The sequence below is a fragment of the Oncorhynchus nerka genome, linkage group LG10, assembly GCF_034236695.1.
Source record: "Oncorhynchus nerka isolate Pitt River linkage group LG10, Oner_Uvic_2.0, whole genome shotgun sequence".
In the NCBI taxonomy this organism is placed as follows: Eukaryota; Metazoa; Chordata; class Actinopteri; order Salmoniformes; family Salmonidae; genus Oncorhynchus; species Oncorhynchus nerka.
Genome location: NC_088405.1, coordinates 19,929,015 through 19,945,199, shown reverse-complemented (window position 1 = coordinate 19,945,199; position 16,185 = coordinate 19,929,015). Strand labels below are relative to the sequence as shown.

The 16,185-nt window shown below is 45.4% G+C and overlaps 1 protein-coding gene across 4 annotated transcripts in view; it reads right to left on the bottom strand.

The window, feature by feature from the left end:
• LOC115134985 (zinc finger MIZ domain-containing protein 1-like) overlaps window positions 1-16,185 on the bottom strand; it is a 288,705-nt gene that overhangs the window by 56,875 nt on the left and 215,645 nt on the right. For all 4 annotated transcript variants that reach the window (XM_065023103.1, XM_065023106.1, XM_065023104.1 and 1 more), the window contains one exon: window positions 8,769-8,882. In XM_065023103.1, the coding sequence (XP_064879175.1) occupies window positions 8,769-8,882 (114 nt within the window). The remainder of the gene's footprint in view (window positions 1-8,768; window positions 8,883-16,185) is intronic.

Here is a 16,185-nt window from a genome sequence, read left to right as displayed (position 1 = left end):
CTGTCCTAGTAAACCACTGTCCAAGTAAACCACTGTCCTGTCCTAGTAAACCACTGTCCTAGTAAACCACTGTCCTAGTAAACCACTGTCCTAAAACCACTGTCCTAGTAAACCACTGTCCAAGTAAACCACTGTCCTAGTAAACCACTGTCCAAGTAAACCACTGTCCTAGTAAACCACTGTCCTAGTAAACCACTGTCCTAGTAAACCACTGTCCTAGTAAACCACTGTCCAAGTAAACCACTGTCCTAGTAAACCACTGTCCTAGTAAACCACTGTCCTAGTAAACCACTGTCCTAGTAAACCACTGTCCTAGTAAACCACTGTCCAAGTAAACCACTGTCCTAGTCCACTGTCCTAGTAAACCACTGTCCTAGTAAACCACTGTCCACCACTGTCCTAGTCCACTGTCCTAGTAAACCACTGTCCTAGTAAACCACTGTCCTAGTAAACCACTGTCCTAGTAAACCACTGTCCAAGTAGTCCTAAAACCACTGTCCTAGTAAACCACTGTCCTAGTAAACCACTGTCCTAGTAAACCACTGTCCTAGTAAACCACTGTCCTAGTAAACCACTGTCCTAGTAAACCACTGTCCTAGTAAACCACTGTCCTAGTAAACCACTGTCCTAGTAAACCACTGTCCTAGTAAACCACTGTCCTAGTAAACCACTGTCCTAGTCCTAAAACCAAACCACTGTCCTAGTAAACCACTGTCCTAGTAAACCACTGTCCTAGTAAACCACTGTCCTAGTAAACCACTGTCCTAGTAAACCACTGTCCAGTAAACCACTGTCCTAGTAAACCACTGTCCTAGTAAACCACTGTCCTAAAACCACTGTCCAGTAAACCACTGTCCTAGTAAACCACTGTCCTAGTAAACCACTGTCCTAGTAAACCACTGTCCTAGTAAACCACTGTCCTAGTAAACCACTGTCCTAGTAAACCACTGTCCTAGTAAACTGTCACTGTCCTAGTAAACCACTGTCCTAGTAAACCACTGTCCTAGTAAACCACTGTCCTAGTAAACCACTGTCCTAGTAAACCACTGTCCTAGTAAACCACTGTCCTAGTAAACCACTGTCCTAGTAAACCACTGTCCTAGTAAACCACTGTCCTAGTAAACCACTGTCCTAGTAAACCACTGTCCTAGTAAACCACTGTCCTAGTAAACCACTGTCCTAAGTAAAAACCACTGTCCTAGTAAACCACTGTCCTAGTAAACCACTGTCCTAGTAAACCACTGTCCTAGTGTCCTAAGTAAACCACTGTCCTAGTAAACCACTGTCCTAGTAAACCACTGTCCAAGTAAACCACTGTCCTAGTAAACCACTGTCCTAGTAAACCACTGTCCTAGTAAACCACTGTCCAAAACCACTGTCCTAAAACCACTGTCCTAGTAAACCACTGTCCACTGTCCAAGTAAACCACTGTCCTAGTAAACCACTGTCCAAGTAAACCACTGTCCTAGTAAACCACTGTCCCACTGTCCTAGTAAACCACTGTCCTAGTAAACCACTGTCCAAGTAAACCACTGTCCTAGTAAACCACTGTCCTAGTAAACCACTGTCCAAGTAAACCACTGTCCTAGTAAACCACTGTCCAAGAAAACCACTGTCCTAGTAAACCACTGTCCTAGTAAACCACTGTCCTAGTAAACCACTGTCCAAGTAAACCACTGTCCAGTAAACCACTGTCCTAAAACCACTGTCCTAGTAAACCACTGTCCTAGTAAACCACTGTCCAAGTAAACCACTGTCCTAGTAAACCACTGTCTGTCCTAGTAAACCACTGTCCTAGTAAACCACTGTCCAGTAAACCACTGTCCTAGTAAACCACTGTCAAGTAAACCACTGTCCTAGTAAACCACTGTCCTAGTAAACCACTGTCCTAGTAAACCACTGTCCTAAAACCACTGTCCAAGTAAACCACTGTCCTAGTAAACCACCACTGTCCTAGTAAACCACTGTCCTAGTAAACCACTGTCCAAGTAAACCACTGTCCTAGTAAACCACTGTCCTAGTAAACCACTGTCCTAGTAAACCACTGTCCTAGTAAACCACTGTCCTAGTAAACCACTGTCCTAGTAAAACCACTGTCCTAGTAAACCACTGTCCTAGTAAACCACTGTCCTAGTAAACCACTGTCCTGTCCTAGTAAACCACTGTCCTAGTAAACCACTGTCCTAGTAAACCACTGTCCTAGTAAACCACTGTCCAAGTAAACCACTGTCCTAAACCACTGTCCAAGTAAACCACTGTCCTAGTAAACCACTGTCCTAGTAAACCACTGTCCTAGTAAACCACTGTCCAAGTAAACCACTGTCCTAGTAAACCACTGTCCAAGTAAACCACTGTCCTAGTAAACCACTGTCCTAGTAAACCACTGTCCTAGTAAACCACTGTCCCACTGTCCTAGTAAACCACTGTCCTAGTAAACCACTGTCCTAGTAAACCACTGTCCTAGTAAACCACTGTCCTAGTAAACCACTGTCCAAGTAAACCACTGTCCTAGTAAACCACTGTCCTAGTAAACCACTGTCCTAAACCACTGTCCAAGTAAACCACTGTCCTAGTAAACCACTGTCCTAGTAAACCACTGTCCAAGTAAACCACTGTCCTAGTAAACCACTGTCCTAGTAAACCACTGTCCTAGTAAACCACTGTCCAAGTAAACCACTGTCCTAGTAAACCACTGTCCTAGTAAACCACTGTCCTAGTAAACCACTGTCCTAGTAAACCACTGTCCTAGTAAACCACTGTCCAAGTAAACCACTGTCCTAGTAAACCACTGTCCTAGTAAACCACTGTCCTAGTAAACCACTGTCCTAGTAAACCACTGTCCTAGTAAACCACTGTCCTAGTAAACCACTGTCCTAGTAAACCACTGTCCAAGTAAACCACTGTCCTAGTAAACCACTGTCCTAGTAAACCACTGTCCTAGTAAACCACTGTCCTAGTAAACCACTGTCCAAGTAAACCACTGTCCTAGTAAACCACTGTCAAGAAAACCACTGTCCTAGTAAACCACTGTCCTAGTAAACCACTGTCCTAGTAAACCACTGTCCTAGTAAACCACTGTCCTAGTAAACCACTGTCCTAGTAAACCACTGTCCAAGTAAACCACTGTCCTACTGTCCTAGTAAACCACTGTCCTAGTAAACCACTGTCCTAGTAAACCACTGTCCTAGTAAACCACTGTCCTAGTAAACCACTGTCCTAGTAAACCACTGTCCTAGTAAACCACTGTCCTAGTAAACCACTGTCCTAGTAAACCACTGTCCTAGTAAACCACTGTCCTAGTAAACCACTGTCCTAGTAAACCACTGTCCTAGTAAACCACTGTCCTAGTAAACCACTGTCCTAGTAAAACCACTGTCCAAGTAAACCACTGTCCTAGTAAACCACTGTCCTAGTAAACCACTGTCCTAGTAAACCACTGTCCTAGTAAACCACTGTCTGTCTGTCCAAGTAAACCACTGTCCTAGTAAACCACTGTCCTAGTAAACCACTGTCCTAGTCCTAGTAAACCACTGTCCTAGTAAACCACTGTCCTAGTAAACCACTGTCCAAAAACCACTGTCCTAGTAAACCACTGTCCAAGTAAACCACTGTCCTAGTAAACCACTGTCCTAGTAAACCACTGTCCAAGTAAACCACTGTCCTAGTAAACCACTGTCCTAGTAAACCACTGTCCAAGTAAACCACTGTCCTAGTAAACCACTGTCCTAGTAAACCACTGTCCTAGTAAACCACTGTCCTAGTAAACCACTGTCCAAGTAAACCACTGTCCTAGTAAACCACTGTCCTAGTAAACCACTGTCCTAGTAAACCACTGTCCAAGTAAACCACTGTCCTAGTAAACCACTGTCAAGAAAACCACTGTCCTAGTAAACCACTGTCCTAGTAAACCACTGTCCTAGTAAACCACTGTCCTAAACCACTGTCCAAGTAAACCACTGTCCTAGTAAACCACTGTCCTAGTAAACCACTGTCCTAGTAAACCACTGTCCTAGTAAACCACTGTCCTAGTAAACCACTGTCCTAGTAAACCACTGTCCTAGTAAACCACTGTCCTAGTAAACCACTGTCCTAGTAAACCACTGTCCTAGTAAACCACTGTCCTAGTAAACCACTGTCCTAGTAAACCACTGTCCTAGTAAACCACTGTCCTAGTAAACCACTGTCCAAGTAAACCACTGTCCTAGTAAACCACTGTCCTAGTAAACCACTGTCCAAGTAAACCACTGTCCTAGTAAACCACTGTCAAGAAAACCACTGTCCTAGTAAACCACTGTCCTAGTAAACCACTGTCCAAGTAAACCACTGTCCTAGTAAACCACTGTCCAAGTAAACCACTGTCCTAGTAAACCACTGTCAAGAAAACCACTGTCCTAAACCACTGTCCAAGTAAACCACTGTCCTAGTAAACCACTGTCCTAGTAAACCACTGTCCTAGTAAACCACTGTCCTAGTAAACCACTGTCCAAGTAAACCACTGTCCTAGTAAACCACTGTCCTAGTAAACCACTGTCCTAGTAAACCACTGTCCTAGTAAACCACTGTCCTAGTAAACCACTGTCCTAGTAAACCACTGTCCAAGTAAACCACTGTCCTAGTAAACCACTGTCCTAGTAAACCACTGTCCTAGTAAACCACTGTCCAAGTAAACCACTGTCCTAGTAAACCACTGTCCTAAGATGTGTTCAGGGAGATTGATTTTATCAAAGCTCTGCATATATTTGCTAACCTTAATCATCTAGTCAACCTAGACTACTGAGTCATGTTTAGAGTGGAGGTGATTTTTCAATGAGTGAAAGAGACATCAAACAGGAAGTGTGTGTGTGCATCTGTGGAATTTGCACACAATAAGATGAGTGTGTGTATTGTCCAAGTATTCACTCATCCACTGTCTCTCTCTGCTGACATAGACATGACTAGCTTCAAACTAGGTGGCCTAGAGATTCTCTCTCTTTTTAACCGTCCAATATATCTATTATATGAGGTAACAATCACAGACAAGACAAAACCACAGCCAGTACAGTAGTAGGCTGTAAGCAATGCCACTGTAACACAAGGCATCATCTTTTATTTGATTAAAAAAAAATGATATATGAACAGAGCCCATACTATTAGAGGACTCAGAGGAGGTACAGACCCCACACTATTAGAGGACTCAGAGGGGGTACAGACCCCATACTATTAGAGGACTCAGAGGAGGTACAGACCCCACACTATTAGAGGACTCAGAGGGGGTACAGACCCCATACTATTAGAGGACTCAGAGGGGGTACAGACCCCATACTATTAGAGGACTCAGAGGAGGTACAGACCCCATACTATTAGAGGACTCAGAGGAGGTACAGACCCCAAACTATTAGAGAACTCAGAGGGGGTACAGACCCCATACTATTAGAGGACTCAGAGGAGGTACAGACCCCATACTATTAGAGGACTCAGAGGAGGTAAAGACCCCATACTATTAGAGGACTCAGAGGGGGTACAGACCCCATACTATTAGAGGACTCAGAGGAGGTACAGACCCCATACTATTAGAGGACTCAGAGGAGGTACAGACCCCATACTATTAGAGGACTCAGAGGGGGTACAGACCCCACACTATTAGAGGACTCAGAGGGGGTACAGACCCCATACTATTAGAGGACTCAGAGGGGGTACAGACCCCACACTATTAGAGGACTCAGAGGGGGTACAGACCCCACACTATTAGAGGACTCAGAGGGGGTCAGAGTATGTGAGCGGAGCTGAGCAGTCAGAGATCCCACTCACGTCTCTTTCAAATGCTCCGCTAAAAACTGCTCCTCGCTCACAGGGGAAAAAAGGATGCTTCAAATTCGCTCCATTCATTAAAATCACAAATAAACCAACATCCATCGCTTTCTTTGATTAACTGGACCTATCAATTGACATTTAAGTATCGAAACCAAACTATATGGATTTGAATGAAAATTATTTGAATAAACATGAAAATGTGAATGTAAGAAGCGCACATTAATTCAAATAGTCTACATGTCACATTAAACAGCATTTAAACACTCTAAATAGGTCAGGAGCCAGACAAGGAGCATGAGAAGGAACAAAAATGAATTATTTAGGCTATATTATTTCAATTATTTCAAGGCTATAGCCTACAAACAAATACATTGTGAAGCATTTGCAAGTGTGACACATTAGGCTCAGCATTTAAACAACATTTTGTTGTATTAAATCATTATATTCTATACATTGCACATATAGGTTGTGATTTACTTAGAATTAAATACAATACAAAAAAATAAAAAAGCCTTATTATGCTCCATCTACAGGGCCTTTGAATTCATTCTTAGAAACATGAGTTTGGCCGGAGTCTGTGGTTTCAGGCCCATGTGATGGTGCCTGGAGAGCAGGCCAGCAGTGGAGAATACCCTCTCAGCGCTCCAGGGCCACTGCGGATGCCGAACACCCTTTGGGACGCTCTTGCCAGGCTGGGCAGGGATGTGTAGTCGTTTTATTATATTTCTATAGCTAGGCCTAAAGGATTTGAGGTAAAATGACCCTATCAAAACAGAAAGCTACTTGAAACATGTAAAATGCCAGGCCTATTGGGCCAAAATCAATGATGGCCCATTGTACAGATAATAGAACGAAAATGAACAAAACTTTTAAGATATATGATTTTTTGTTCATAAATACTTTGCTACAATGACACACTTAGCTAGCTACCCACCTCATTTCTGTTAGCATGTGCACGTGTAAGTACACTATCATGCTTTCGGGACACCTGTCTTTTCTGACCCCATAATGATTCTTTAGTTGTGGACACTTCAGAGGGGTTGGGTTAAATGCGGAAGACACATTTCAATTGAAGACATTCAACTGACTAGGTATCCCCCTTTCCTTTGTACCACCACACTCCCTCTCTTGCCCTTGGTCCTCATCTTTGTTAGTCACCTTGATTTTTCACCTGGGTGTTTTATCAGTTTCTTTATGAAAATATTTAGAATACTAGATGACAGTAGCTAAAGCAAGAGTTTATAGCAGCACACAAGTAGACTACAAATGCATGCTGGGCTGGTAGTGTCCTGAGGTCGTGAAGTGACTGCTACTGGAGCGAAATTGGAGAGGGTGAGAAGGCAGACGCTCCAGCCTTTGGGAAACTGTCTCAAAGCTCCACTCCTCGCTCACCTGCTCTGCTCCGCTCACATACTCTGGAGGGGGTACAGACTCCATACTATTAGAGGACTCAGAGGAGGTACGGACCCCATACTATTAGAGGACTCAGAGGGGGTACAGACCCCATGCTATTAGAGGACTCAGAGGAGGTACAGACCCCATACTATTAGAGGACTCAGAGGAGGTACAGACCCCATGCTATTAGAGGACTCAGAGGAGGTACAGACCCCATGCTATTAGAGGACTCAGATGAGGTACAGACTAGAGGTCGACCGATAAATCAGAATGGCCAATTAATTAAGGCCGATTTCTAAAATGTTTATATACCTTTATTTAACTAGGTAAGTCAGTTAAGAACACATTCTTATTTTCAATGACGGCCTAAACGGTGGGTTAACTGCCTCGTTCAGGGCCAGAACAACAGATTTTCACCTTGTCAGCTCGGGGGATCCATTCTTGCAACCTTAGTTATCTTGTCCAACGCAATAACGACCTGCCTCTCTCTCGTTGCACTCCACAAGGAGACTGCCTGTTACGCGAATGCAGTAAGCCAAGGTAAGTTGCTAGCTAGCATTACATTTACCTTATAAAAAACAATCAATCATAATCACTAGTTAATTACACATGGTTGATGATATTACTAGATATTATCTAGCGTGTCCTGCATTGCATATAATCTGACTGAGCATACAAGCATAAAAGTATCGAAGTATCTGACTGAGCGGTGGTAGGCAGAAGCAGGCGCGTAAACATTCATTCAAACAGCACTTTTGTGCATTTTACCAGCAGCTCTGTGCGTCAAGCATTGCACTGTTTATGACGTCAAGCCTATCAACTCACATATTGCACTTTTACTTTCTTCTCCAACACTTTTGCCTTATTTAAACCAAATTGAACATGTGTTCATTCAGTATTGTTGTAATTGTCATTATTGTCATTATTACAAATAAATGGACAAAAATCGGCCGATTAATCTGCATCGGCTGTTTTGGGCCTCCAATAATCGGTATCGGCGTTGAAAAATCATAATCGGTCGACCTCTAGTTCAGACTAGAGACTAATATACTAATAGAGGACTCAGAGGGGGGTACATTCTATATGGTAGTCTTTTTATCGTAACCATTAAGAAGCTTTAATACTGACTTACAGATGAACATTGACACTACACACACTAGGCCTACAGATGCTATCCCTGGAGACAACATTCGGAGAAAAAAATGTCTCTCTCAATTTGTGTGTATGCAGCCATGCGTTTGTGCGCGCGTGTGTTCTCCCACACCTGCAGCAGATTTGTAGGACTCTGGCCTGCTTCCCAGATCAATAAGAAGAGGCTGTAGAACAGGAGAGGTCGGCCAGGGGTCACTGACTACGATGTGCGTGTACACGCGTGTGTGTGCACAGACAGTAAAGCGTGACTGCAGCTTTAACCTCCGTCACTGGCCCCTGACGGCCGAGCAGCTGCCTAACTTCACCGTTGCTAACAGTAACCATGACTGAGGGCTGTGATTGGTTGACACGGCAAATGGAGGGCTGTAATTGGCTCTTAGATGTAATGGAGACCTGTGATTGGCTGAGACGGTCAGCCGGGGTCTTCTTACCGTTAGGCATCCCATGAGGCTTTGTTCGAAAGGTCTCTGGAAGGCTCGGGGGTCTCCGCACCAGTCCAGCAGCTCTGTCGCTGCGGTGTGGAAGTTGGCCGGGTTCTGTAAGTGCTGTCGGAAAAACGAGAGACAAACTGGCTGTTAAAAATATCTCACTAAATATATCTGAAACCATATCATGATGTATTGTCATCATTATGTAGACAGGGGGCTATTTTACGAGGAGAGATGGATGAAAAGAGGAGGGTCAGGAGAGATGGATAAAGAGAGGAGGGTCAGGAGAGATGGATGAAAAGAGGAGGGTCAGGAGAGATGGATAAAGAGAGGAGGGTCAGGAGAGATGGATAAAGAGAGGAGGGTCAGGAGAGATGGATGAAGAGAGGAGGGTCAGGAGAGATGGATGAAGGGTCAGGAGAGATGGATAAAGAGAGGAGGGTGAGAATAGGGGAGAGGATTAAGTGGGTGAGTGTGAGGGCGTTACCAGCAGACAATGTATTGTTGAGCAGGGTATAGGTTATATACCCACACCCACTAAAGGTATAAACCCCTTCTCTTCTCAGCCTATTCTCCTGACCTGCTAAAGGTATAAACCCCTTCTCTTCTCAGCCTATTCTCCTGACCCCTGACCTGCTAAAGGTCTAAAAGAGACTGTCATTGATCATAAGATACTGACCTATGCTAACAATTTCTAAGGCTTGAGCAGCGGAGCTTTGTGTGTGCAGACATTTACTTTCCCTCTTCCCTCTCATTGAGGTACGAAACAGTTTACTCTGTTTTCTCCCTCTGTCTGAAGACTACTCAGCCTTGAAGAGGACAATGACGGGTATTAAACTAGGCCTCCTCTGCTCTTTCTCCCTCTCCCCCTCCCCCTCTCTCCCTCTCCTCTCTTTCTCCCTCTCCCTCTCCAACTCTGTCTTTCTCCTTCTACTTTTCTCTTTCTCAACGTCTCTCCTTCTCTCTCTTCCCTCTCCTTCTCTCTCCCTCTCTCTCTCCCTCTCCACAGCTCAGTAGGTTAATGACTCTGTGGCTTGTTCTAGCCGAGGAGATTGAGCCCCACTTAAAAGCATTTATTATTCTGAAGCGTCTTTTTCTGTGTGTCCTTGCAGACACACACAGAGGTCTTGTCTTTACAGGGCAGCCGAGGTGAGGGTCTGAAAGAGAGGATTAAGCTCAGTCTGACAATAGAGGTCCTATGAGAGAGTGTGTGTATGTGTGTGAGTGTGTGCGTGTGCTTGAACGTGAGTGTGTGTATGTATGTGTCTGTCTGTCTTTTAGTCTGTGTCTTTTGGTCTTTCGGTCTGTGTCTTTTGGTCTTTTGGTCTGTGTCTTTTGGTCTGTGTCTTTCGGTCTGTGTCTTTTGGTCTTTGTCTTTCGGTCTGTGTCTTTCGGTCTGTGTCTTTCGGTCTGTGTCTTTTGGTCTGTGTCGTTTGGTCTGTGTCTTTTGGTCTTTCGGTCTGTGTCTTTTGGTCTTTGTCTTTCGGTCTGTGTCTTTCGGTCTGTGTCTTTCGGTCTGTGTCTTTTGGTCTGTGTCGTTTGGTCTGTGTCTTTCGGTCTGTGTCTTTGGTCTGTGTCTTTCGGTCTGTGTCTTTCGGTCTGTGTCTTTCGGTCTGTGTCTTTTGGTCTTTCGGTCTGTGTCTTTTGGTCTGTGTCTTTCGGTCTGTGTCTTTTGGTCTGTGTCTTTTGGTCTGTGTCTTTCGGTCTGTGTCTTTTGGTCTTTCGGTCTGTGTCTTTTGGTCTGTGTCTTTCGGTCTGTGTCTTTCGGTCTATGTCTTTTGGTCTGTGTCTTTCGGTCTGTGTCTTTTGGTCTTTCGGTCTGTGTCGTTTGGTCTTTTTGTCTGTGTCTTTTGGTCTGTGTCATTCGGTCTGTTTCTTTTGGTCTTTCGGTCTGTGTCTTTTGGTCTTTCGGGCTGTGTCTTTTGGTCTGTGTCTTTTGGTCTGTGTCTTTCGGTCTGTGTCTTTTGGTCTTTCGGTCTGTGTCTTTTGGCCTTTCTGTCTGTGTCTGTCTGTCGGTGTCTTTTGGTCTGCCTGTCTGTTATTTTGGTATTTCTGTCTCTCTCTGTCTGTCCGTCCGTCCGTCCATCTCTGTGTCTCTGTCGGTCCGTGCCTTTCTGTCTGTGTCTTTTGGTCTTTCGGTCTGTGTCTTTCTGTCTGTGTCTCTCTGTGTCTGTCTCTCTCTGTGTCTGTCTCTCTCTGTGTCTGTCTGTCTGTCTGTCTGTCTGTCTCTCTGTCTGTCTGTCAGTCTGTCTGTCAGTCTCTCTCTCTGTCTGTCTCTCTCTGTGTCTGTCTGTCTCTCTCTCTTTCTGTCTCCCAGTCTGTGTCTGTCTGTCTGTGTCGCTCTCTTTCTGTCTCTCAGTCTGTGTCTTTCAGTCTATCTGTCTGTCTCTCTTTCAGTCTGTCTGTCTGTCTGTCTATCTCCCTTTCAGTCTGTCTGTCTCTCTCTCTTTCAGTATGTCTGTCTGTCTGTCTGTCTGTGCCTGACTGTCTGTCTGTCTGTCTGTACCTGACTGTCTGTCTGTCTGTCTGTCTTTCAGTCGGTCTGTCTGTCTTTCAGTCTGTACCTGACTGTCTGTCTGTCTGTCTGTGCCTGACTGTCTGTCTGTGCCTGACTGTCTGTCTTTCAGTCTGTCTGTCTGTACCTGACTGTCTGTCTGTACCTGACTGTCTGTCTGTCTGTCTGTCTGTCTGTCTGTCTGTGCCTGACTTTCTGTCTGTCTGTCTTTCAGTCTGTCTGTCTGTCTGTCTGTCTGTGCCTGACTTTCTGTCTGTCTGTCTGTCTCTGACTGTCTGTCTGTCTGTGCCTGACTGTCTGTCTGTCAGTCTGTGCCTGACTGTCTGTCTGTACCTGACTGTCTGTCTGTCAGTCTGTACCTGACTGTCTGTCTGTCAGTCTGTACCTGACTGTCTGTCTGTCTGTCTTTCAGTCTCTCTCTCTCTGTGTCTGTCTGTCTCTCTCTCTCTCTGTCTGTCTCTCAGTATGTCTGTCTGTCTGTCTGTCTGTCTGTGTCTCTCTCTTTCTGTCTCTCAGTCAGTCTGTCTGTCTGTCTGTCTCTCAGTCAGTCTGTCTGTCTGTCTCTCTTTCAGTCTGTCTGTCTCTTTCTCTTTCAGTCTGTCTGTCTTTTGGTCTGTGTCTTTTGGTCTTTCGGTCTGTGTCTTTTGGTCTTTTGGTCTGTGTCTTTTGGTCTGTGTCTTTTGGTCTGTGTCTTTCGGTCTGTGTCTTTTGGTCTTTCGGTCTGTGTCTTTTGGTCTTTGTCTTTTGGTCTGTGTCTTTTGGTCTGTGTCGTTTGGTCTGTGTCGTTTGGTCTTTCGGTCTGTGTCTTTTGGTCTGTGTCTTTCGGTCTGTGTCTTTCGGTCTGTGTCTTTTGGTCTTCCGGTCTGTGTCTTTTGGTCTGTGTCTTTCGGTCTGTGTCTTTTGGTCTATGTCTTTTGGTCTGTGTCTTTCGGTCTGTGTCTTTTGGTCTTTCGGTCTGTGTCTTTTGGTCTGTGTCTTTCGGTCTGTGTCTTTCGGTCTATGTCTTTTGGTCTGTGTCTTTCGGTCTGTGTCTTTTGGTCTTTCGGTCTGTGTCGTTTGGTCTTTTTGTCTGTGTCTTTTGGTCTGTGTCTTTCGGTCTGTGTCTTTCGGTCTGTTTCTTTTGGTCTTTCGGTCTGTGTCTTTTGGTCTTTCGGGCTGTGTCTGTCTGTCGGTGTCTTTTGGTCTGCCTGTCTGTTATTTTGGTATTTCTGTCTCTCTCTGTCTGTCCGTCCATCTCTGTGTCTCTGTTGGTCCGTGCCTTTCTGTCTGTGTCTTTTGGTCTTTCGGTCTGTGTCTTTCTGTCTGTGTCTCTCTGTGTCTGTCTCTCTCTGTGTCTGTCTGTCTGTCTGTCTGTCTCTCTCTCTCTCTCTCTCTGTCTGTCTGTCTGTCTCTCTGTCGTTCAGTCTGTCTGTCAGTCTCTCTCTCTCTTTCTGTCTCCCAGTCTGTGTCTGTCTGTCTGTGTCGCTCTCTTTCTGTCTCTCAGTCTGTGTCTTTCAGTCTATCTGTCTGTCTCTCTTTCAGTCTGTCTGTCTCTCTCTCTCTTTCAGTCTGTCTATCTCCCTTTCAGTCTGTCTGTCTCTCTCTCTTTCAGTATGTCTGTCTGTCTTTCATTCTGTCTGTCTGTCTTTCAGTCTGTCTGTCTGTCTGTGCCTGTCTGTCTGTCTGTCTGTGCCTGACTGTCTGTCTGTCTGTCTGTGCCTGACTGTCTGTCTGTCTGTGCCTGACTGTCTGTCTGTCTGTGCCTGACTGTCTGTCTGTCTGTGCTTGACTGTCTGTCAGTCTGTGCCTGACTGTCTGTCTGTCAGTCTGTACCTGACTGTCTGTCTGTCTGTGCCTGACTTTCTGTCAGTCTGTGCTTGACTGTCTGTCTGTCAGTCTGTACCTGACTGTCTGTCTGTCAGTCTGTACCTGACTGTCTGTCTGTCTGTCTGTCTTTCAGTCTGTACCTGACTGTCTGTCTGTCAGTCTGTACCTGACTGTCTGTCAGTCTGTACCTGACTGTCTGTCTGTCTGTCTTTCAGTCTCTCTGTCTGTCTGTCTCTCTCTCTCTTTCTGTCTCTCTTTCAGTCTGTCTGTCTGTCTGTCTGTACCTGACTGTCTGTCTTTCAGTCTGTCTGTCTGTGCCTGTCTGTCTGTCTGTCTGTCTGTGCCTGACTGTCTGTCTGTCTGTCTGTTTCTGTCTGTCTGTCTGTCTGTGTCTGACTGTCTGTCTGTCTGTCTGTCTTTCAGTCGGTCTGTCTGTCTTTCAGTCTGTCTGTCTGTACCTGACTGTCTGTCTGTCTGTCTGTGCCTGACTGTCTGTCTTTCAGTCTGTCTGTCTGTACCTGACTGTCTGTCTGTACCTGACTGTCTGTCTGTCTGTCTGTCTGTCTGTCTGTCTGTGCCTGACTTTCTGTCTGTCTGTCTTTCAGTCTGTCTGTCTGTACCTGACTGTCTGTCTGTCTGTCTGTGCCTGACTTTCTGTCTGTCTGTCTGTCTCTGACTGTCTGTCTGTCTGTGCCTGACTGTCTGTCTGTACCTGACTGTCTGTCTGTCAGTCTGTACCTGACTGTCTGTCTGTCTGTCTTTCAGTCTCTCTCTCTCTGTGTCTGTCTGTCTCTCTCTCTCTCTGTCTGTCTCTCAGTATGTCTGTCTGTCTGTCTGTGTCTCTCTCTTTCTGTCTCTCAGTCAGTCTGTCTGTCTGTCTGTCTCTCAGTCAGTCTGTCTGTCTGTCTCTCTTTCAGTCTGTCTGTCTCTTTCTCTTTCAGTCTGTCTGTCTTTTGGTCTGTGTCTTTTGGTCTTTCGGTCTGTGTCTTTTGGTCTTTTGGTCTGTGTCTTTTGGTCTGTGTCTTTTGGTCTGTGTCTTTTGGTCTTTCGGTCTGTGTCTTTTGGTCTTTGTCTTTTGGTCTGTGTCTTTCGGTCTGTGTCTTTCGGTCTGTGTCTTTTGGTCTGTGTCTTTTGGTCTGTGTCGTTTGGTCTGTGTCGTTTGGTCTTTCGGTCTGTGTCTTTTGGTCTGTGTCTTTCGGTCTGTCTTTTGGTCTGTGTCTTTTGGTCTGGTCTTTCGGTCTGTGTCTTTTGGTCTGGTCTTTCGGTCTGTGTCTTTTGGTCTATGTCTTTTGGTCTGTGTCTTTCGGTCTGTGTTTTCTGGTCTTTCGGTCTGTGTCTTTTGGTCTGTGTCTTTCGGTCTGTGTCTTTGTCTATGTCTTTTGGTCTGTGTCTTTCGGTCTGTTTCTTTTGGTCTTTCGGTCTGTGTCTTTTGGTCTTTTGGGCTGTGTCTTTTGGTCTGTGTCTTTTGGTCTGTGTCTTTCGGTCTGTGTCTTTTGGTCTTTTGGTCTGTGTCTTCTGGCCTTTCTGTCTGTGTCTGTCTGTCGGTGTCTTTTGGTCTGCCTGTCTGTTATTTTGGTATTTCTGTCTCTCTCTGTCTGTCCGTCCATCCGTCTCTCTGTGTCTCTGTTGGTCCGTGCCTTTCTGTCTGTGTCTTTTGGTCTTTCGGTCTGTGTCTTTCTGTCTGTGTCTCTCTGTGTCTGTCTCTCTCTGTCTGTCTGTCTGTCTCTCTGTCTTCAGTCTGTCTGTCTCTCTCTGTCTGTCTGTCTCTCTGTGTCTCTGTCTGTCAGTCTCTCTCTTTTCTGTCTCCCAGTCTGTGTCTGTCTGTCTGTGTCGCTCTCTTTCTGTCTCTCAGTCTGTGTCTTTCAGTCTATCTGTCTGTCTCTCTTTCAGTCTGTCTGTCTCTCTCTCTTCAGTCTGTCTGTCTCCTGTCAGTCTGTCTGTCTCTCTCTCTTCAGTATGTCTGTCTGTCTTTCTTCTGTCTGTCTGTCTTTCAGTCTGTCTGTCTGTCTGTGCCTGACTGTCTGTCTGTCTGTGCCTGTCTGTCTGTCTGTCTGTGCCTGACTGTCTGTCTGTCTGTCTGTACCTGACTGTCTGTCTGTCTGTGCTTGACTGTCTGTCTGTCTGTGCTTGACTGTCTGTCAGTCTGTGCCTGACTGTCTGTCTGTCAGTCTGTACCTGACTGTCTGTCTGTCTGTGTGACTTTCTGTCTGTCTGTCTTTCACTGTCTGTCTGTCAGTCTGTACCTGACTGTCTGTCTGTCAGTCTGTACCTGACTCTCTCTCTGTGTCTGTCTGTCTCTCTCTGTCTGTCTGTCTGTCTGTCTTTCAGTCTGTACCTGACTGTCTGTCTGTCTGTCTGTACCTGACTGTCTGTCTTTCAGTCTGTCTGTCTGACTGTCTGTCTGTCTGTCTTTCAGTCTCTCTGTCTGTCTGTCTCTCTCTGTCTGTCTGTCTGTCTCTCTCTCTCAGTCTGTCTGTCTGTCTGTCTCTTTCTGTCTCTTTTCAGTCTGTCTCTGTCTGTCTTTGACTGTCTGTCTGTCTTTCAGTCTGTACCTGACTGTCTGTCTGTCATGTCTGTACCTGACTGTCTGTCTGTCTGTCTTTCAGTCTGTCTCTCTGTGTCTGTCTGTCTTTGCTCTCTGTCTGTCTCTCAGTATGTCTGTCTGTCTGTCTGTGTCTCTCTCTTTCTGTCTCTCAGTCAGTCTGTCTGTCTGTCTCTCAGTCAGTCTGTCTGTCTGTCTGTCTCTCTTTCAGTCTGTCTGTCTCTTTCTCTTTCAGTCTGTCTGTCTTTTGGTCTGTGTCTTTTGGTCTTTCTTTTGGTCTGTGTCTTTTGGTCTGTTTTTGGTCTGTGTCTTTTGGTCTGTGTCTTTGGTCTGTGTCTTTTGGTCTGTGTCTTTCTTTCGGTCTGTGTCTTTTGGTCTTTCGGTCTGTGTCTTTTGGTCTTTGTCTTTTGGTCTGTGTCTTTTGGTCTGTGTCTTTTGGTCTGTGTCTTTTGGTCTGTGTCGTTTGGTCTGTGTCTCTGTGTCTTTCGGTCTGTGTCTTTCTTTCGGTCTGTGTCTTTTGGTCTTTCCGGTCTGTGTCTTTTGGTCTGTGTCTTTCG